Below are 23,508 nucleotides of genomic sequence, written 5' to 3' on the forward strand. Positions count from 1 at the left end.
CTCTAACAGATGACATCTAGTATAGGTTTAATTTGCATCTCACTGATAGCAAAAGATGCAGAATACTTTTCTTTTCTTTTTTTTTTCGGAGCTGGGGACCGAACCCAGGGCCTTGCGCTTGCTAGGCAAGCGCTCTACCACTGAGCTAAATCCCCAGCCCCCAGAATACTTTTCCTATTTATTGACGATCTGCATTTCATCTTTGAGGAACTTTATGTTCTTTTCATTAGCCCATTTGTTAATTGTGTTGTTTGCTGTTTTGATATACAGCTTCTTGTGTTCTTTAGGTGTTCTGTACATTAATCTTTTGTATATGTTTATGTAGAAAAGAATTTCCCTTACAGAATATACCCTAATTAAAGGGTATGAAATTAGAAGGGGAACTATTTGTAAAGTAGAAGGGGGAACACAGAAATAGTTGAGGAAGACAAAAGAAGAGATGAATATAACCAAAGTACATTATATGTGAATGAAAATGGCACAATGAAACATACTAGTTTATCGTTTAATATATACCATAAATAGCAGAAATAAATACAAATTTACTATTTTAAAACATTCTCCTACCCTCCAAATTATTGCCTTGCTCAGCCATCATCAGACAACCTTACTTTTTCAGTAGATAGGCATGAGCACAGAGACCCACAATTGGATTACATGCAGAGACTAAAATACTTTTAAACAGTGAATCCTAAATGGAATGTTATCATCACACCCTTCCAAGAGGGGTCAGGGAACTATGCAAAAGACAAAGCAGAAACATTGTGATAGCCAGAGGGGATGGATCACACCAAAGAAACTGTTGCTTTCCAGACACAACAGGATTGATGCACACGTGAATCATAGATCCTGTGGCAGCATCACAAGGCCTGTCCAGGTTTAGGCGAAAGTGGACACAAGCTCCCGTCTCTAACTAAGAATCTTTCTCAATTCAATTGAGATATGCTTGCAAAGGAAAAAAAATAATTTTCTACAATGGAGTTCTACAATTAAAGTTAGACACCATGCCTAGAAGTAGATGGCTAGCACAAAATGAACTGAATGGTAATTTTCTAGACTTTTGGTCTCATATCACTTTGATCATTTTTGTCTTACTGGTCTTTTCCTTATGTTACGTTTTCTGATTTTCTGTTTTTATGGTGTGTGTGTTGCTTGTTGTTTTTAAACATTATTTTTGTCATTGTTGATCTTTAAATCTGGTTTGCTACTTGATGTTTGCCTGTTTTCTAAACAGAAAGAAAGTATACAGTTGGAGGGAGGGAGGAAAAATTTTGGAGAAGTTCAGGGAGGAGAACTTTGATCAGAATACATTGTATGAAAAATAATTTTCAATAAAAATCCTACTATCTACTTTATTATAAAGCTTTGGCAATTATTTCCAGCCCTATTCTGTGTCCTCCATTAAATGGAATATTGCAAATAATAAGAAAGGGAACATATTTTGTATCAAAAAGTACCAAAAGTATTTGGAAAAATCTAAATAACATCAATGTTTAAAGTGGTACTTTCAACAGTATATGACTATCAATACAAACAAGTTTGCTTTCAGTTTTTCTAGTGTTCTCAAGCAAAATTTAGGGAAAATATTGTGAAAAGCCATGCCTCCTTTCAGATATCATCACCGGACAAGCAAGTCATGTTGGAACAGATCTACTGTAAACAACAGAGAGCTCAGGAGTGCTGCAGTGTGTGTGAGCTCACGCGGCTTTTTATAGAAATAAGCATAGTAGAAATCTTCCAGTTTTCTCTCTGAACAGATATGTAATCGAGAATGACAAGTGATAACATCACCTTGGAGGAAACTGATTGAGCCTGGAGAGCACACAACACTGAGCTAGAGGATGTGTAAATGAATACTGATGAAGGAGCTTTGATGAGCCACCTGCAGGCACACAGGATTTTTGAAAGACCAGGGAAGAAATTCTTCCTAGATTCTGGAGCTCAAGTAAGTGATCTGTGTATGGATGCTGTTTGAAGACAAGTGTATTTCCTGCCTCTGTAAGTCTAGTCTTATGGTTTTAACTTTAATAGCTAATAGCTAGACAGCTCTTCATTATATGTGGAGCTTATAAATCTGTCAGGAAGTTAAGTCCTTCAAAAGAGAGGGTTTGTTTCCAAATTTCATTATTAAGATGGCAGATGTGGTCTGGTGTGCTCTGAATTTCAGAAATTATACTATTTCCACAGCCTTTTGTAAAAATAAAGAATCAGAGAGAAGGTAGTGGGGCTAGTGTTTTAGACTCGACACTCACCAGTAGAGGTGTATTCAGTTAGTAAGGTCTGCTTACTAACTTTAAGTTATATAGTAAGACATATATGATAAAGTATACACATAAATATTCACCAAAAGATCATGTCAATACTTTGGTTATTTAAAAGGTACTCTTTGTAAAGAGATTCATTAATGTTTAACTTAAATGCAATGAAGCCTGCATTATATTTAAAAGAAATAATTTGTTAGATATATACATATAAGAAATTGCCACCTATGGTCTACATAACTTATAACCGTGACCTCAAAACTGTCTTGTTGAAATTTTGGGACCATTTCCTCCTGTCCCCTTTCTTTGTCCCTAAAAAACCCACTCATATGTTTTTATAATGATTATTTATTTTCTAGACATTTGTGTACGTGCTGTTATACCATATGAGTAAATCTCATCTGACTCAATGCTACCAAATCCTCTAGAGATTGATATCTGACATTTACAGAAATGGTTCGCTCCCCTTAATGATGTATATATTATATGACTAGCCATAGATTGTTTATCCATTTTATTGTCAGAAAAATGGTTATTTTCAGCTACTGGCTTTTAATGTATCAATACTATATACAACACTTATGCACTTTTATTTCTCTTGCAGTTTTCTTTTAAGAATAAATATCCTTAATGAATTCAATCATTAGGTTAATTGTTCTGAAAGTTGTGATGTCGTAATGGAAGGTGATACCAGAATCATACCAGTCACTTAGAGATTACATTTCTTATTATGTCTCCTTGTTTGCTGTAACCTGCTCTTCCAGATAATAAGCCAACCAATCACCTACCCACAGCATGTGTGTACATCATATGATGAAGTAAGGTTATATAACTTGTTTTATAAATGTAAAAAATATATAATTAGCTTTAATGTACTCTAACCACAAAAAGGCCAAGTAGACCTTTCAGTAGCAGAGGGATTTTGATAATCTCCATGGCCATAGGAATTTTCACCTCCTGATCTTGACTCATTTCTAGTACATATGGCTAAGGCTTTAACAAAGTCCTGTATTTCTTTTTAGTATATCTGTTGTTTGAAACTCTTCATAGTTGTTAGTTAGCAGGCTGACTTGGCATGCTAACACAGTGAATAAACTCATATCCATGACTTTAGGGTGATTTGTGTTTACCTAAAATGCAGGATATCAGTTAAGTTTGAAGTACTTTATTCATTTTGATATGGCATATTCAAAGATTCAGTTATATTCATATAAAACTTGATTTCTTTAAAATTAAATTTGAATATGTACAATGCTTTTGCATAAAAGGTTAATTTAGAGTAAAATATGAAGTTTAAATTTAGGAAATGCCAATGTTTTATCTATCATTTATCTATCTATCTATCTATCTATCTATCTATCTATCTATCTATCTAACATCTATCATTATGTCTTTGCTTTATTATTACTTTGAGACTTTTCTGTTTTATATAATAAGTTTTGATCATACTAACCTCCAAAAGCATCCCATTTCCATTCCCTTTTTTCCCCATCTTTATTAACTTGAGTTTACATTTAGATTGTTATTTCCCTTCCCAGTTTCTGGGCCAACATCCCCCTAACCCCTCCACGTCCCCTTCTATATGGGTGTTTCCCTCCCCATCCTCCCCACATTACCACGCTCCCCCCAACAATCATGTTCACTAGGGGTTCAGTCTTGGCAGGACCAAGGACTTCCCCTTCCACTGGTGCTCTTACTAGGCTATTCATTGCTACCTATGCAGTTGGAGTCCAGGGTCAGTCCATGTATAGTCTTTGAGTAGTGGCTTAGTCCTGGAAGCTCTGGTTGGTTGGCATTGTTGTTCATATGGGGTCTCGAGCCACTTCAAGCTCTTCCAGTCCTTTCTCTGACTCCTTCAACGGGGGTCCCGTTCTCAGTTCAGTGGTTTGCTGCTGGCATTCGCCTATGTATTTGCTGTATTCTGGCTGTGTCTCTCAGGAGAGATCTACATCCGGTTCCTGTTGGCCTGCACTTCTTTGCTTCATCTATCTTATCTAATTGAGTGGCTGTATATGTATGGGCCACATGTGGGGCAGGCTCTGAATGGGTGTTCCTTCTGCCTATGTTCTAAATTTTGCCTCCCTATTCCCTCCCAAGGGTCTTCTTGTTCCCCTTTTAAAGAAGGAGTGAAGCATTCACATTTTGGTCATCCTTCTTGAGTTTCATGTGTTCTGTGCATCTAGGGTAATTCGAGCATTTGGGCTAATAGCCACTTATCAATGAGTGCATACCATGTGTGTTTTTCTGTGATTGGGTTACCTCACTCAGGATGATATTTTCCAGTTCCTTCCATTTGCCTATGAATTTCATAAAGTCATTGTTTTTGATAGCTGAGTAATATTCCATTGTGTAGATGGACCACATTTTCTGTATCCTCGGTTGAAGGGCATCTGGGTTCTTTCCAGCTTCTGGCTATTATAAATAAGGCTGCTATGAACATAGTGGAGCATGTGTCTTTGTTATATGTTGGGGCATATGTTGCGTATATGCCCAAGAGAGGTATAGCTGGGTCCTCAGGTAGTTCAATGTCTAATTTTCTGAAGGAACCTCCAGATTTATTTCCAGAATGGTTGTACCAGTCTGCAATTCCACCAACAATGGACTAGTTTTCCTCTTTCTCCACATCCTTGCCTGCATTTACTGTCACCTGAGTTTTTGATCTTAGCCATTAGCACTGGTGTGAGGTGAAATCTCAGGGTTGTTTTGACTTGCATTTCCCTTATGACTAAAGATGTTGAACATTTCTTTAGGTGATTCTCAGCCATTCGGCATTCCTCAGCTGTGAATTCTTTGTTTACCTGTGAACCCCATTTTTTAATAATGTTATTTGTCTCCCTGCGGTCTAACTTCTTGAGTTCTTTGTATATTTTGGATATAAGCCTTTTATCATTTGTAGGATTGGTAAAGATCTTTTCCCAATCTGTTGGTTGCCACTTTGTCCTAACAACGGTGTCCTTTGCCTTACAGAAGCTTTGCAGTTTTATAAGATCCCATTTGTCGATTCTTGATCTTAGAGCATAAGTAATTGGCATTTTGTTCAGGAAATTTTCTCCAGTGCCCATGTGTTCGAGATGCTTCCCCACTTTTTCTTCTATTAGTTTGAGTGTATCTGCTTTGATGTGGAGGTCCTTGATCTACTTGGACTTAAGCTTTGTACAGGGTGATAAGCATGGATCGATCTGCATTCTTCTACATGTTGCCCTCCAGTTGAACCAGCACCATTTGCTGAAAATGCTATCTCTTTTCCATTGGATGATTTTGGCTCCTTTGTCAAAAATCAAGTGCCCATAGGTGTGTGGGTTCATTTCTGGGTCTTCAATTCTATTCCATTGGTCTATCTGTCTGTCTCTGTACGCATACCATGCAGTTTTTATCACTATTGCTCTGTAATACTGCTTGAGTTCAGGGATAGTGATTCCCCCTGAAGTCCTTTTATTGTTGAGGATAGTTTTAGCTATCTTGGGTTTTTTGTTATTCCAGATGAATTTGCAAATTGTTCTGTCTAACTCTCTGAAGAATTGGATTGGTATTTTGATGGGGATTGGATTGAATCTGTAGATCGCATTTGGTAAAATGGCCATTTTTACTATATTAATCCTGCCAATCCATGAGTATGGGAGATCTTTCCATCTTCTGAGGTCTTCTTCAATTTCTTTCTTCAGAGGCTTGAAGTTCTTATCATACAGATCTTTTACTTGCTTGGTTAAAATTACACCACACCGAGGTATTTTATATTATTTGGGACTATTATGAAAGGTGTCATTTGCCTAATTTCTTTCTCGGCTTGTTTCTCTTTTGTGTTAATTTTATACCAAGCCACTTTGCTGAAGGTGTTTATCGGGTTTAGTAATTCTCTGGTGGAACTTTTGGGATCACTTACATATACTATCATATCATCTGCAATTAGTGATATTTTGACTTCTTCTTTTCCAATCTGTATCGCTTTGATCTCCTTTTGTTGTCTGATTGCTATGACTAGACCTTCAAGAACTATATTGAATAAGTAGGGAGAGAGTGGGCAGCCTTGTCTAGTCCCTGATTTTAGTGGGATTGCTTCAAGTTTCTCTCCTTTTAGTTTAATGTTCTCTACTGGTTTCCTGTTATGGCTTTTACTACGTTTAGGTATGGGCCTCGAATCCTGTTCGTTCCAGGGCTTTTGTCATGAAGGGGTGGTGAATTTTGTGAAATGCTTTCTCAGCATCTAATGAAATGATCATGTGGTTTTCTTCTTTCAGTTTGTTTATATAATGGATTACGTTGATGATTTTCCATATCTAACACCATCCCAGCATGCCTGGGATGAAGCCTAGTTGATCATGGTGGATGATTGTTTTGATGTGCTCTTGGGTTCGGTTTGCCAGAATTTTATTGAGTATTTTTGCGTCAATATTCATAAGGGAAATTGGTCTGAAATTCTCTTTCTTTGTTGGGTCTTTGTGTGATTTAGGTGTAAGAATAATTGTGGCTTCCTAGAAGGTATTTGATAGCGCTCCATCCGTTTCAATTTTGTGGAATAGTTTGGATAGTAGTGGTATGAGGTCTTCTATGAAGGTCTGATAGAATTCTGCACTGAACCCATCTGGACCTGGGCTCTTTTTTGTTGGGAGACTTTTAATGACTGATTCTATTTCTTTAGGAGTTATGGGTTTGTTTAAATGGTTTATCTGTTCCTGATTTAACTTCGGTACCTGGTATCTGTCTAGGAAATTGTCCATTTCCTTCAGATTTTCAAGTTTTATGGAATATAGGTTTTTGTAGTAGGCTCTGATGATTTTTTGAATGTCTTCTCATTGTGTAGTTATGTCTCCCTTTTCATTTCTGATTTTGTTAATTTGGACACACTCTCTGTGTCCTCTCATTTGTCTGGCTAAGGGTTTATCTATCTTTGTGATTTTCTCAAAGAGCCAACTTTTGGTTCTGTTGATTCTTTCTGTGGTCTTTTTTGTTTCTACTTGGTTGATTTCAGCTCTGAGTTTGATTATTTCCTGCCTTCTACTTCTCCTGGGTGTATTTGCTTCTTTTTGTTCTAGAGCTTTTAGGTGTGCTGTCAAGCTGCTGATAAATGCTCTCTCCTGTTTCTTTCTTCAGGCACTCAGAGCTATGAGTTTTCCTCTTAGCACAGCTTTCATTGTGTCCCATAAGTTTGGGTATGTTGTACCTTTATTTTTATTAAATTCTAAGAAGTTTTTAATTTCTTTCTTTATTTTTTCCTTAACCAGGTTATAATTGAGTAGAGCATTGTTCAATTTCCACGTATATGTGGGCATTCTTCCCTTATTGTTATTGAAGACCAGCTTTAGCCCGTGGTGGTTTGAGAGGATGCATGGGGCTATTACTATCTTTCTGTATCTGTTGAGGCCTGTTTTATGACCAATTATATGATCAGTTTTGGAGAAAGTACCATGAGGTGGTGAGAAGAAGGTATATCCTCTTGTTTTAGGATAGAATGTTCTATAATTTTCTGTTAAGTCCATTTGTTTCATGACCTCTCATAGTCTGTCTATGTCTCTGTTTAATTTCTGTTTCCATGATCTGTCCATTGATGAGAGTGGGGTGTTGAAATTTCCTACTATTATTGTGTTAGGTGCAATGTGTGCTTTGAGCTTTAGTAAGGTTTCTTTTATGTATGTAAGTGCCCTTGTATTTGGAGGATAGATATTTAGGATTGAGAATACATATTGGTGGATTTTTCCTTTGATGAATATGAAGTATCCTTCCTTATCTTCTTTAATGACTTCTAGTTAAAAATCGATTTTCTTTGATATTAGAATGGGTACTCCAGCTTGCTTCTTCAGACCATTTGCTTCGAAAGTTGATTTCCAGTTTTTCACTCTGAGGTAGTGTCTGTCTTTTTTTCTGAGGTGTGTTTCCTGTAGGCAGCAAAATGCAGGGTCCTCATTGCGTATCCAGTTTGTTAATCTATGTCTTTTTATTAGGGAGTTGAGGCCATTGATGTTGAGAGATAGTAAGGAATAGTGATTATTGCTTCCTGTTATATTCATATTTGGATGTGAGATTATGTTTGTGTGCTTTTCTTCTCTTTGTTTTGTTGCCAAGATGATTAGTTTCTTGCTTTTTCTAGGGTGTAGCTTTCCTTCTTATGTTGGGCTTTTCCATTTATTATCCTTTTTAGGACTGGATTTGTAGAAATATATTGTGTACATTTGATTTTGTCATGGAGTATCTTGGTTTCTCAATCTATGTTAATTGAGAGTTTTGCAGGATACAGTAACCTGGGCTGGCATTTGTGTTCTCTTAGGGTCTCTATGACATCTGTCCAGTATCTTCCTTCTTAGATAGTCTCTGGTGAGAAGTCTGGCGTGATTCTGATAGGTCTGCCTTTATATGTTACTTGACCTTTTTCCCTTACTGCTTTTAATATTCTTTCTTTTTTTTTTTTGGTGCATTTGGTGTTTTCACTATTATGTGACGGGAGGAGTTTCTTTTCTTGTCCAATCTATTTGGAGTTCTGTAGGCTTCTTGTGTTTATGGGCATCTCTTTCTTTAGGTTAGGGAAGTTTTCTTCTATGATTTTGTTGAAGATATTTACTGGTCCTTTGAGCTGGGAGTCTTCACTCTCTTCTATACCTATTATCCTTAGGTTTGATCTTCTCATTGAGTCCTTGATTTCTTGTATGTTTTGGACTAGTAGCTTTTCCATTTTCCATTATTTTTGACTGTTGTGTCGATTATTTCTATGGAATCTTCTTCTCCTGATACTCTCTCTTCCATCTGTTGTATTCTGTTGCTGATGCTTGTATCTATGGCTCCTTGTCTCTTCCTTTGGTTTTCTATATCCACAGTTGTTTCCGTTTGTGCTTTCTTTATTGCTTCTATTTCCATTTTTAATTCCTTCACCTGTTTGATTGTGTTTTCCTGGAATTCTTTCAGGGATTTTTTTGATTCCTCTTTATAGGCTTCTACTTGTTTATTTTTGTTTTCCTGTGTTTCTCTAAGGGAGTTCTTTATGTCTTTCTTGAAGTCCTCCATCATCATGATCAAATGTGATTTTAAATCTAGATCTTGCTTTTCTGGAGTGTTTGGATATTCAGTGTTTGTTTTGGTGGGAGAATTGGGCTCCGATGATGCCATGTATTCTTGGTTTCTGTTGCTTAGTTTCCTGCGCTTGCCTATGGCCATCAGGTTGTCTCTGGTGTTACCTTGTTCTGCTATTTCTGACAGTGGCTAGATTGTCCTATGGGCCCGTGTGTCAGGAGTGCTGAAGACCTGTTTTCCTGTTTTCTTTCAGCCAGTTATGGCAACTGAGTGTTCTGCTTTTAGGCGTGTAGTCTTTCTTGTCTACTGGTCTTCAGTTGTTCCTGTGGGCCTGTGTCCTGAGTTCACCAGGCAGATTGCTTTGAGCAGAAAAGTTGGTCTTACCTGTGGTGCTGCAGCTGAAGTTGCTCATGGGGTGCTGCTTTTTAGCTCCCCCTGAGTGCAGCATCCAGGAAGGCCTGTGCTGCCTTTTCCCTGAGCCCCCGTGCACTGGGGTCCCAGATGGCATTAGGTGTTTTCCTCTGGAGTCAGAAATGTGGGCAGAGTGTAGTCTCTTCTGGCTTCCCAGGCATGTCTGCCCCTGTGTAGCTTTAGCTCTCCCTCCCACGGGATTTGGGTGCGGAGGAGTTTTGACTGGGTCCCTTCAGGTGTGAGTGGTGTCTGGAGCACAGGGGAACTGCTGCTGGAGTGCCCCTATCTTCCAGTTCCCAGAGGCCCTATAGAATTTCCTCTTGGGCCAGGGATGTGGGCAGGGGTGGGCAGTATTGGTGGTCTCTCCCTCTCTGCAGTCTCAGGAATGCTCACCTGTCTGGGCGGTGAACTCTCTCTCCCTAGGGGTTTGGGAGCAGTGAGCTGTGGGCTGGGATCAGTGAGGTTCTTCCATCCCTTTTTTTATCTGTCCACTTTAAGCCTTTCAAGACCAATTTTATGTTACCTAGATTGTCTTGGATGTACAGTCCTCCAATGGAGTGTGGTCAACTTTCTAATCCTTATACTCTTTGAGAAATATAGCACTTTTTTCCAGATGCTACCAATTGCCAATTGTTCTAAGCATAGGGGCGAATTTATGTGCCCAATTTTCTTTTTCATTTGACATGTATTAGGTGTGCACAAGTTATATGCACAGTATCATGGATACATCTGCCCTAGTGTGTGCAGAAGGTGTTTCCTTTTAATCATCTACCATCTTTGATTACTATACTGCTTCTGAACCCCCTTAACGAATGATCCTTGAGCCATGGGAGGGAGAGAAACGAGGAATATACGTTCCTTTAGTGCTAATCATTTTCAGTATCTTATTTTCCACACTTTGGCCAGTTGTAGTTATCTTTCTTAATCACTATCTACTGAAAATACCAGCTCCTGAGATGATGATTAGGAGACATAGTCTGTGAGTGCTAGGATAAATCATTAGGAGTCAATTAAATATTATGTCAGTTTAGCAGCAAACTAAGCTACATTTTTATAGCATATAGTTTCTACTACCCCACTTTAAGTTCTGGGTGGACCACACTACTAACCACTATCCAGGAGCCACCCCAGGTGCATGGATGAAACACACACACACACACACACACACACACACACACACACACACACACACACACTAAATTATTATTTCTTTAATTTTATTTAATCTTTTTTACATTCCAGGTTTTATTTGCCTCCTGGTCTACCCTCTCATTGTTCTATATCCCATACCTCCACCCTACCCTCATCTCTACGAGATGTCCACACCCCCTTCACCCCACCAAACCTTTCTACACACTGGGGCCTCTAGTCTCTTGAGGTTAGGTGCATCCTCCTTGACTGAAACCAGACACAGAAGTCCTCTGCTGTATATGAGTTAAAGGCCTCATATCAGCTAGTGTATGCTTCCTGTTTGGTGGTCCAGTGTCTGAGACATCTTGGGATCCAGGTTTGTTGAGACTGTTGGTCCTCCAACAGGGTTGCCCTCCTCCTTAGCTTCTTATAGCTTTTCCCTAATTCAACCACAGGGGTCAACAGCTTCTGTCCATTATTTGGGCATAAATACCTTCATTTGACTCTTTCAGCTGTTTGTTGGGTCTTACAGAGGGCAGTCATGATGGGTCCCTTTTTGTGAACACTCCATAGCTTCAGTACTAGTGTCAGGCCTTGGGACCTCCCCTTGAGCTGTATCCCACTTTGGCCTGTCACTGGACAAAGTTTTCTTTTTCTTTTCCTGCAGTTTTTGTCCCTGCAGTTCTTTTAGATAGGAACAATTCTGGGTCAGAGTTTGACTGTGGGATGGCAACCCCCTTTCTCACTTGATGCCTGGTCTTTCTGTTGGAGATAGGCTCTACAAGTTCCCTCTCCTCACTGTAGGGCATTTCATCTAAGGTCCTTCCCTTTGAGTCCTGAAAATCTCTTACCTCCCATGTCTCTGGTACATTCTGGAGGATCTCCTACCTCCTGTCTCCTGAGGTTGTCTGTTTCTATTCTTTTTGCTGGCCCTCAGGGCTTCAGTTCTATTACCCCACCTGATCATGTTACCCTCTTCCCTTCCCAGTACCCTTTCCCCACCAGGTCCCTCCCTCCCTCCCCCATTATGTGATTAATTTATTCTCCCTCCCAAGTGGGGTTGAAGCATGCTCACTTGGGCCTTTTGGCTTGTTAAATTTCTAAGTTCTATGGACTTTATCTTGTAAATTCTATCCTTTATTGTGGCTAATATCCATGTATTAGTGAGTACATACCATGCATGCCCTGAGTTATCTCACTCAGGATGATATTTTCTAGTTCCATTCATTTGCCTGCAAAACTCAGGACACCCTCATTCTTAATAGCTGAGCAGTATTCCATTGTATAAATGGACCACATTTTCTGTATCTATTCTTCTGTTGTGGAACATCTGGGTTGTTTCCAGCTTCTGCCTACCACAAACATTAATTTACTTTAATATACGTTTAGCTCAATAGTTGGGGACATCTAAGCCTCACATGGCTAATATGCCCTTACCTTCACTCCCAACTTAACACCTTTGTATCTTCCCTCGGTTTAGTTGCTCAGTTACCTTTACTGCCAGCTTAATACCTCAGCTTAGTTGGGTTTCTAGTCTCCTGCCTGCTACTCTAGGCCCAGATGGAGAAGCGGCCAATGGCTGCTCCATCTGAGATCTCACATGGGTGATCTCTCTCCCTCTCTCTCCCTCTCTCTCTCTCTCTCTCTCTCCCTCTCTCTCTCTGAAGCATGGAGAATCTCTTTTTCTTCCTGTGTCTTCTCGGGAACCTGGAAGTCCTCCCTTTTCTACCCAGCCATTAACCACTAGCATCTTTATTGATTGATCAAGAACCAATTGGGTAACAGGACCTTCAATGTTTCACACACAGACTCCGGATCAAAGCACCAGACCACCTCCCCCAATAGATTTTTCCTAGGGTCTACATCCTGTCTAGCCATACTTGAATCATAAAACACGATGAAATAGAAGACTTTGGGGCAGTGGGTAAATGTATGGAGAAGATATCTCCTAATCAGAATGATGTATGAGGATAGAGACATTCTATCAAACACTGGTAAACCTTAGTATTTAAAAGTAAATATAATAAGCTTGACCATTTTATAGATATGAAGACCATCTATCTATATAGACAATGTAAGCCTTATATCTCGTTGCTTATGACCTCTTTCTGGGATCATTTTCAGATATGATGAAGCCTGAGTTCTCTTACTTTTCTGGATTGTGTGTGTACTTTCTTTTTCTGCAAGTAACAATTTCTTCAGGTAAGAAGCTTATTAGCTTATTTTCATTTACCTTTCCCTTTTAAAATCTTTTCATATTTTCTTTGGCCATTTTATACACATGTATAGTAAATTTAAGTTGTGTTCACTTCCATTCCCCATTCACACTACCTTCCTTCTCTCACTAAAGCCCTTCTTCCATTCAAGTCCCACACTGACACTACTGAAAACAGTGATACTCTATATCCCAGAAACCATTCAGTTCCCATAGACACTCAGGCATGTGTGTGGGCTCTTTATCCCCTCCCTGACCACGATGAAATTTTGACAGATTTGATAATGTGCAGTGATCGTGTCTGTGACCACAGCTGCCATGACTGCATGAGTACAAGGTGTTATATCCAGAGGACTTTTTTCCTGCACTTATTAACATTTCTTCCCTCTTTATTCATTTTGCCTCTCTGCTTCAATGTTTTTAGAGCCTTGAAGGGAATGATATAGCTGTTCAATTTGGAGCAGAGCATCCCTCAATCCCACTATCCTGGCCAGCCATGGGTTTCTGAATTAGGGAACACACCCTGCAACAGGGAACTTCTTTGATGAAGGCATTGCTCGGCACTAATTTTTAGAGGAAGGAACTTGAAGATAACTTGTTTACTTTTTTCTACTCAAAGTTTTGCTGCGCATGGGATCTGAGATTCACTTCTGATGACTCCTTCTGCGTTTGAGGAGCAGAAAGTCATCTTTCCATTGTTATAACAAGTAAAACCCCAGAAATCAGAAAATCATTGTAGCTCCATAAAAGTGAGATGACTAGGAGACCAGGAGCCAAAGCAAATCTCCCCTGTTTTAAATTGTTTCTTTGAGGAATTCCATCACAGTTCCCAGCAAGTGACTTCTTCTAAGGCCTTTATATCCCATAAAATTAAAAAAAAATTACACCAGGCAGATTCTTTCTCCATATGATTGTTTTTAAAGTAGAGAAAGAAATTATTGGTGCTTTCTGCTCTACAATCATTCACAGTATATCTCTAAGGTACAATAAAATAGTATTGTGTTTTCAAAAAGTAAAATATTGATGGACTACAGGGAATATAGCCAGAGCTGAACATTGGATCAGCTAGGTGCAATAGGCAGTATTTAGTATGTATTTTTAAAACAGAGTGTAGAGACAGGAGATTCTTGGCATCAGACTAATTGGTATTCATTGTACTTCCACAGAGAAATGGATGGTAACTACTCCCACAAGACACGTATTAGCTAGAGTAGGAGGCCAGGCTGAGCTCAGCTGTCAGGTGATCCCACCACAGAGTGTGGGGTATATGGAGGTGCGCTGGTTCAGGAGTGGCCATTCCCAACCTGTTTACCTATACAGAGGTGGCCATAGCATGAGTGGAGAAGCTGCTCCTGAATATGCAAATCGTACACAGTTTGTGAAGGAGGCCATTGGAGAAGGCAAAGTGACCCTCCGAATTCATAATATCAGCATTTTGGATGATGGACCTTATCGATGTTCATTTAATGATAGTGGTTTCATTGATGTGGCCAGCATGAACCTCAATGTGACAGGTAAGTTTCTTGTGGAGCACAATGTACAGTGCATTTATGCCCAATAAATTGAAATACCTGCAAATTATGTTGGTGATTTTTGATTTTCTTTTTTTCATATTTAAAATTTTAAGTATTAAAGTTTTATTATTTACCAAAATAATATATATATATTATATATATGTAAGATAACACTGAAACATTGAGGCATCCATATAAACTAATTGCTCTCATCTGCTAGCTCAGTGATATCAATTTGCTTTGAAATTTTTCTTTGATTTTTTGAGATTGCATTAAAGATTACATAATATTCTTCTTCCATTCATTCTCTCCAAATCCTTCCATATATCTCTTATTTGTAGAAATGCTAAGAAGTAATATACCTGGAATATAAGGTAGATTTACTTTTACCTTTGTGAATTCTCCATACTGATTCCCAAATGATTGCACCAGTTTCAGTCCTACCAGAGATGAATCGGGGTTATCAGTTGCCCCCACTCCTTAAGCATTTGGTGGTGTTTTTTTTCTTAATCTCTGCCATTTACATGGAGTAAGATCAAATCTCAAAGATGCTTTGATTTGCATTTCCTAAATTTCTAAGGATGATAAACATTTTTTGAGACTTTACTTACCATTTATTTCTCTTCTTTTGAGAACGTTTGTTCAGGTCCCGGGGTCACTGTTTTGAAAGGGTTTCTTCCTTCCTTCTTTCCTTCCTTCCTTTCTTTCATTTGTGAGTTTTTATTCATTGTTTATATTAATCCCCTGTCAGTTGCATTGCTGACAATGATTCTTCCTCTTCATTTAGTTGATTGTCTCTTTAGGTGTGCAGAAGCCTTTTAGTTTCATCAATTTCCATTTATCAACTATTAACCTTAATTCCTGGGGAAATGGGGTAGTAATAAATGTTTTCTAAACCTCTGTCATGTTGTATGAGGCCTATATTTTTTCTAGTAGTTCCTGGTTTCATGGTTATGTTTTTGATCTACTTGAAATTAGTTTTTGTGCAAAGTGATCAACTCTAGTTTAATTTAATTCTGTATGTGAACATCCAGTTTTCTCAGATCCATTTGTTGAAGCAGGTACTTCAGAAAACATTAAAACTTTAAAGTAATGAGTAAAAATCATATGGCCAACTCAAAAATACACTGTGTAGTGGATAGACATCAAGTGCCAACTGGTTACTGTAACTCGTAAATCAAGTATTGTATTAATTCACTAAAGTTCTGAGATCATAGAACAAACTATTTTTTTTCTTGAAATTGTCAGTTCAACTTCAACACAATATCCTGATTGTACTTTTTCTCATTTTCTCCAGCAGTTGGATTGGAGACAGAGATCCATGTTCAGGCTCCTGATGCTGATGGAGTCATAGTGGAGTGTAATTCAGGAGGGTGGTTCCCAAAACCCCAAATGGAGTGGAGAGATAGTAATGGGGAAACACTTCGACACTCAATGAAATCATATTCACAGGATGAAGCCAGATTTTTCCACATGAAGATGGCTCTTCTCACAAACAGGTTACAGGGCAACATCATTTGCTGTATTTTTAACCCTGTAACAGGTGAAGAGAAGCAAACAAATATCATCCTAGCAAGTGAGTACTCTCATCAGGTTTGACTGTTGATCTGGAAGCATAAAGACAAAATCAAGAAGGCAATAAGCATGAAAAAAGCTTATTATTTTACGGAGTTCCCTTTGGGTTTTAGTAAGCAAGTATTGTCATGAGGTATGATGTCATGAGTATCAGAAGGCAAGTAGACAAAGACAAAGGCAGTCTATAATAAAAACACCTTGATTGACATTGAGAGTTATTTCAGTAGACATAATATTTTTGTGTAAGTTTAACAAGATATGTATTTTTGGTAACTAAGAATGTTGATATATTTATTTAGTTTTATTAATGTTATTTATGCTATTTATATTTTATCTATGTGTTTTATCTACATTCCTATAGATCTAGGAAATGAATATATAATTAACATCATGCTTCTAATTTTTATTTCATTTATTTGTGTGTATGTGTGTGTGTGTGTGCATGTATGTGCACACATGTGAGCATACATGATGAAGCATGTGTAAAGGTCAGAGAATAACTTTCTTGAGTTAATTTTTCTTCTCCCACATTGGGTTTCAGGGTTTAAACTTGGGTCCTCAAGCTTTTGTGGCAAGTAGTTTTACGTACTGCACCCTACACTTAATGATATTTTTACTTTTGTCTATTCATTTATTTTTGATTTTGAGAAAAAATCTCATCCTGAAGTTCTGGCTGGACTGTATCTTGCATCATTTACTAGGCTGGTCTCGAATGTACTCAGATCTGCATGCTGTTGCTCCTAGAGTGCTGGGATGGAAAGTATGTGGCATTGTGCCTGTGGACAACCTGTATGAACGTTTTTTTTCTTTTTCTTTTTTTACATTATGAATCCTAAATGAGTTTAAGCAAAAAAGTTTTATCATTATCATGCAATATTCAGTAGCATTCTTACATCTGAGTGTAGTGCTGAATGATAGACTACAGAATCCAGGAAAATCAGTAAGTAAGTAACATTGTAAGTAACATGTGTTACTAAAGCACAGACTGCTTACTCTTGTCTGTTGTTTGAACGTGTAATATGTGAATACCAAAGATGAATCAGAAAGATTTTGTATATAGTGTATATAAAAATTATCTTTATCTAACAAGGCTCTATTAAGGATGATTCTAGGAGAATGGTGTGGGGGTAACTGTACCTTAGATTTCATTTCTTACTTCATGGAATCTTTTTTTAATATTAAGAGGCTCTCTCTCTCTCTTTCTCTCTCTCTCTCTCTCTCTCTCTCTCTCTCTCTTGCTCTCTCTATCCACTTAGAAGATTAGAAAACAAACAGAAAAATAAATGTTTCCATGTGTATATGTGAATATGTAAGAAATTTTCTGGGATCACAGCAAAATTCATGAATTGAAGGCAGGTATGAAGACATATGCCTGTAAACCCTGAGGTAAGGATGATGGAGGGTTTAAGGACAGTCTAGGGTACAAAGTGAAAACCTGCTGAGAGAGAGAAAGAGAGACACAGAGACAGAGACACAGAGAGATATTCTACAAATTCTGTGGAGATTAGAGATTTCTGCATATATTTTATATGCAGTAAAACATATTTTAGAATGATAACAAGGTGACAAAAATGAATCTGACACAGGGACATTGTATAATGAATACATCATAGACATCAGATTCCAGGACTTTAAGGAGAAGAAGGGTATTTAGGATCAACAATTTCCCAAACCATTGATGTGGTTTATAGTGTTCATATTGGCTTTAAGACATTCTGTCCTTTCTTTTAGATGAACTCTTTTATGAAGACCATATTTGGATGAAAATTTTAGTTATCATTGCATGCATAATACTCTTCATCATCAGCTTTCTTCTACTCATCAGCTGTTTTTGCAGAAGACAAGGTAATTATATGATGAAGGTAGAATAATTAAGAGATCTTTTAAGAAATTTTATTCCAAGTCATGTGAGTGTTAGGCAAAGCTAAATGGTATTGATCTTCCAATGTGATGCTTATCACAAGCAGACTTATGATTATTTTTCATCTTAGAAATGTTGAATTTCATATTGATAACATTGAGATTCCCAAGACATGGGCGTTCTTATGGATTGTGTCTATTGACATGCCTTCTGACCTCTTAGTTCCCATAGTCACTTCTATAGCTCTAAAGGTGTATACAATGAAGTAATAAAATGAATGAAAAATTAAAATTTGAAATTAAAGGAATAATTTCCTTTTTCAGAAGTAGTTCAGTTCAAAATGGAATAGATTCAACTGCTTCAAATATAGATCTCCTAGTAGAGCAACTTTATCTCATTCTGTTTTGCCACTGGTTACAAACCAAACTTTCAGATGGATTTCTGCTAAATAGATCAAGAGGTCATGAGATAGTGACTCCTACCTTTCAGGTTATTGCCTGTAGGCTAGTATAATACAATCATGTGCACCTTGTTGTATATTCTACCTTTCTCTGTTCTAGGATGTGCATCTGGATACGTGTCTAAATGTTTTTGTGTGTTCAACTCGTGGCCAGTTCAAATACTGAATTTCTTATTCTGTACTGGACTACTCTTTGGTATATACTTACCTCACCGGTCCAGAGGTAAATGAGATTAGTAGTGGTGGGATATGCCTTACTTGACCTCATTTTGCTAAAACATTGTTTCCTGGAGACTTAGTTATGTGAGAATTACATCATTACCAGGAGAACCTGTGCTTTTAATGACATCTCACAAGACCATTTTCCAGCATTAAAATTGCAAATGTTAAGGACTAGAGCCACTCTCAGCGATTCCACAATGGTTCTAGCTGTGGTAGGTATCAGAGCTTCCTGCTCTTTCTACCACAAAGAGGGAAACAAAAGCATGGTCAGAAAATATGATCAAGTTCAGTGAATCACTTTTAAGTATTTAAGTATTGGTTTCACTTAACTTTCAGTATGAATCCATGACACCAAGTCAATTTTTACTGACTATTTGGTGCTCACAGTCTACATTGCACCATGATCGATCTTAATTTTTCCCAATGACTTCCACTGCTAATAAATATCCTGAACAAATATGCCCTTTAGGGGAATTTAAGAAACTTTGAAATCTTTCTGTGGGTGCATTTCTAATAAGATGTGGCTATTATCTAAAAGTGAATTAATTATTGATATAATTATGCTAATTGCTTTTGATGCTTTGGCAGCTCTCCGTTATTTAGAGGCTTACAGGGAGATTCATGTAGAGAAGAGTTAACATCAATCAAAGCAAAGAAAATTTTCATTATTTTATTTTATATTTCATTTCATTTTATTATTTTTAGCATGACATCCCAAGCAGAAGTGAGAAATTTAAAGTTATAGGGGTTCCAGCAAGGCTTTCATTATTCCTCTATTTCCCATTATCTTGCTAGATAGGTCCTGTAAAAGAATATATATAGACAGGTATGTCAAACATCTCTATTGAAAATTATAGCATCTAACCTTGGAATTTATGAAACCAAGGGAGAAAAAGAAATCCTTCATTATTGTGCAATTAAAATGAGTACATTGCTATTGAAAATATCAACACACAAATCCAAAGTGGGAATAAACCAAACCAAACCAAACCAAACCAAACTAAACCAAACCAAACCAAACCAAATCCCAAATTCCTCAAAACATCTGCATTCAACTAAATTCTTCTTGCTTCTAAATATTCTGTAGGAGAAAATGTGAGGAGCCAAAGACTAGGACAAAGACCATTTCTGCTTTTGAATTATTCTTGCTTATAAATGATCTTTTGAATTTTCTGAATACACAGAGATTACTTTGGAAAGGATTAAGTGTAAATTGAGCTGGATTATATGTTGAATATATGTGTAATTCTTAAGTAACTACTAAGATGCAAATAATTTGCACATCATTAAAAATAGAAAAGGCAGCACTTGCTATTGAGTTGTGTGTTTCATATGTATTAACTTTGAGTATATATATATACACATATATTCCATATATAGATTACAAATAATTTTCTTGTCCTCCCATTTCAGTAGTTGTCTTTTTACTCAGGTTTATTTTTTTTTTTGTTTTCCAGAAGCTTTTTGTTTCCAGTAGTTTCTCCCAGTTTTGCTTCTTTTGTCTCTGTTTCATTGCAGAGAAAAATGCCAACCATTACATGTTTAATCTGTTGAATTGATATTTTGGTATGTGACGTAATACAGAGGTTTGACATTTTTCTTTTACATGTGGGCATCTAGTTTTCCCAGGACCACTCACTGACAGTAGTATTCTGTTTCCATTGCACATATATGGTGCCTTTGTCAACTTCAATTGATTACAAATAAATGGGTGTGTTTCTAGGCTCTCTGTGCCGTTCCATTGATGAATCCACCTGTTTTTGTGTCAGTGCTGCATTGTTTTCATGCTGTATCATTGCACTGGAGTTTGGAAGTTGGAGGTTTAGTCCAAAGGTATAGAGGTAGCCTAGCAAGCATAATACTCTAGGTTTAGTCCTTGAAGCTGAAAACAAAATTATGTAGTTTGAATTATGACATCCTCAAATTTGAATTTTATGTACAAGATCTTTTGGCCTACTTGGGAATAAATTTCTGGTGCCATATGTGCTTCAGAATTGTATTTGATTTTTGTTTATTAAATTTAAATGTTCTTTTTCTTCAGAGTTTCATACATGACTACTATAATTATATCATTTTCACTTTTTTTCTCCCACTCCAAATCCTCTTGTGGCTCTTCAACCTTTCAAACGTATGAACTCTTATTCATTAATAATTACTGGTTCTTAATATATATGTTTATATACAATACATAAATATAACTTGCTGAGTTTGCTAAGTGCTGCTTATATGTATATGTGTTTAGGGCTAAGCATTTGGTATTTGATAAACTTCTCAGGGGCTTCTCTCTGTAGAAGACTGATTTTTTTCTCTCTGCAGCCAACAATGGCCTGCAGCTCTTAATCTAGGGGTAGGGCCTTGTGGGATTTCTGCCAACTATGTTGGCCCATCAGCTGTTACTCATTGTTCAGATCTTGCTGAAGAGACCATATTGTTGTTGACTTCTTGAGTGCCCCATCTTTCTAACCACTAACAATAGAGGTGTGCATCACAGTACTCACCCCTAATTAAAGACAATTGGTAGCATGCAATGGAATATTAAATGTTATTTTTAAGAAAGTTGACCCTGTTGTACACAGTCTCACTAGTTTCCTAATTTTGTCACCTTCTTTAGTCTCTCTTTCAGATCCCCAGTTTCCTTTATACAACAAATGGATAAAGGACTTGCTATTTGTGATACTTTTTCTGACAGTATTTTTTGTCTTACCAATCATTGCCTTAATATTAAGGCGACTTTCACCCACATGTCTGAATAAACAGTAGAAGAACAAGGATGTCATCATGGACAGCAAACCAGGACTGGGAAAGGCCCATAAAGTCTCAACCCTATATAGAAAACATCCGAGAAAAAGCTGGGAGCAGGAAAGATAATTTCCACAGGAAGGAGCTGCCAACTGATTGTCCAGTGTCAAAACATTAGCCCTGAAAACATACATAAAAGTCACATTATGCAAGCTGAACAGGTTATTTTGGGAATATATATTATTACATTTATTATATGTACATTATATATCCACATGTGTATTATATGCATGCAATAAAATTATTTAAAAAAGAGGTCATGGACTTAATGCTTAGGGATGGTTGTATGGCAAGGTTTGAAGGGAAGAAAGTGAAAAGATTATTATAATTAAATTATAATTTCAAATGTTAACAAAAATCTTACTAAAAATGAGAAAAGTCATGACTGAGATATTCTACTTGTATAGATTTAATTACATCTTTAAAAAATATTATTAATTTTTAATTAATTCACTTTACATCCCACTCACTGCCCTCATCTTTTCACCCCTCCCACAATCCTTCCCCCATACCTCCTTCTCCTTTGAGCTGGTGCTCCCCTCTCCCGATGTCTACCCACTTTGGAACTTCAAGGTTCTGCAGGGTTAGGCACTTCCTCTCTCATTGAGACCAAACAATGCAGCCTGGCTAGAAGACCTTATCTCATGAACAGGTAACAGCTTTTAGGATACCCTCTCCACAGTTGTTCAGAAACCAGATGAAGACCAAGCTGCACATATGCTACATATGTGCAGGAAGGCCTAGGTCCAGTGTATATTCTTTGGTTGGTGGTTCAGACTCTGAGAGCTCCAAGAATCTAGGTTAGCTGACTTTGTTGGTCTTCCTGTGGAGTTCCTTTCCTCTTCAGAGGAACACTCATTCCTCTTCTTTCATGAGAGTCTCCAGCTCCACCCACTGCTTGGCTATGGGTATATATATCTGTCAGAGTCAGCTTCTGGGTGGAGCCTCTCAGAGGACATTTTGCTCCTGTCTGCAAACATAGTAGAGTATCATTATTAGTGTTAGGGATTGGTGCTTGCCCATGGGATGTGTCTCAAGTTGGGCCAGGTATTGGTTGGCCGTTTCCTCAGTCTCTGCTCCATCCCCTATGCTGGCATTTCTTTTTTTTTGGGGGGCGGGTTCTTAAATTTTCATTATTTATGAATCATTTTATTTGTTTATATTTCAAATATTATCCTCTTCCCAATATCCCCTCCATGCACCCTCCACCCCTTCCCCCTTCCCTTTGCCTCTAAGAGGGTACTCCCCCCACCTATTCACCCACTCCCACCTCACCCCCTATAATCCCCCTACTCTGATGCATCAGGCTTTCACAGGACCAAGTGCCTCCCCTCCCACTGATGCCAGATGAGGCAATCCTCTGCTACAAATGTAACTGGAGCCATGGACCCATCCATGTGTACTCTTTGCTTGGTGGTTTAGTGCTAGGGAGCTCTGAGGGGTTCAGTTAATTGATACTGTTGTTCTTCCTATGGGGTTGCAATTCCCTTCTGCTCCTTTAATCTTTCCCCTAACTCTTCCATTGGGGTCCCCAGCCTTATTCCAGTGGTTGGATGTATCTGCATCTGTCTTAGTCAGGTGCTGGCAGAACCCCTCAGAGGACAGCCATACCATGCTCCTATTTGTAACACATCTTGGCATCAGCAATCATGTTTGGGTTTGGCATTTACAGATGGAATGGATCACATGGTGGGGAGGTCTTGAATGGCCATCCTTTAGTCTTTGTTCCATTTTGTCCTTGCATTTCCTTTAGACAGGGGCAATTCTGAGTTAAAAATTTTTTGATAGGTGGGTGGCCCCATCTCTCCACTGAAGATCATGCTGGAGGTGGTCTTTAGGTTCTATCTCCCCACTGTTGGGTATTTCCACTAAGGTAATCCTCATTAGGTACTGGGAGCCTCTCACATCCTTGATGTCTGGGACTAATTAAAAAGTGAGGTATGAAGCTAAACAAAAAATTCTCAACTGAGGAAATGGCCAAGAAACACTTAAAGAAATGATCAACTTCATTAGTCATCAAGGAAATGCAAGTCAAAACAATCCCGAGATTTCACCTTACACGT

General features: G+C 37.9%; 1 protein-coding gene across 1 annotated transcript; it reads left to right on the forward strand.

The window, feature by feature from the left end:
* The first annotated feature begins 1,646 nt into the window (after positions 1 to 1,646).
* Skint8 (selection and upkeep of intraepithelial T cells 8) lies at positions 1,647 to 21,810 on the forward strand. The gene is made up of 7 exons (XM_087551522.1): positions 1,647 to 1,945; positions 12,924 to 13,001; positions 14,181 to 14,528; positions 15,826 to 16,104; positions 17,835 to 17,948; positions 18,525 to 18,647; positions 21,258 to 21,810. Exons 2-7 carry the CDS (start codon positions 12,926 to 12,928, stop codon positions 21,404 to 21,406), a joined length of 1,089 nt encoding a protein of 362 aa, XP_087407648.1. The 5' UTR covers positions 1,647 to 1,945; positions 12,924 to 12,925; the 3' UTR covers positions 21,407 to 21,810.
* The last annotated feature ends 1,698 nt before the right edge of the window (positions 21,811 to 23,508 follow it).

This window comes from Rattus norvegicus, chromosome 5 (genome assembly GCF_021556685.1).
Source record: "Rattus norvegicus strain SHRSP/BbbUtx chromosome 5, alternate assembly SHRSP_T2T, whole genome shotgun sequence".
Taxonomy (NCBI): domain Eukaryota; kingdom Metazoa; phylum Chordata; class Mammalia; order Rodentia; family Muridae; genus Rattus; species Rattus norvegicus.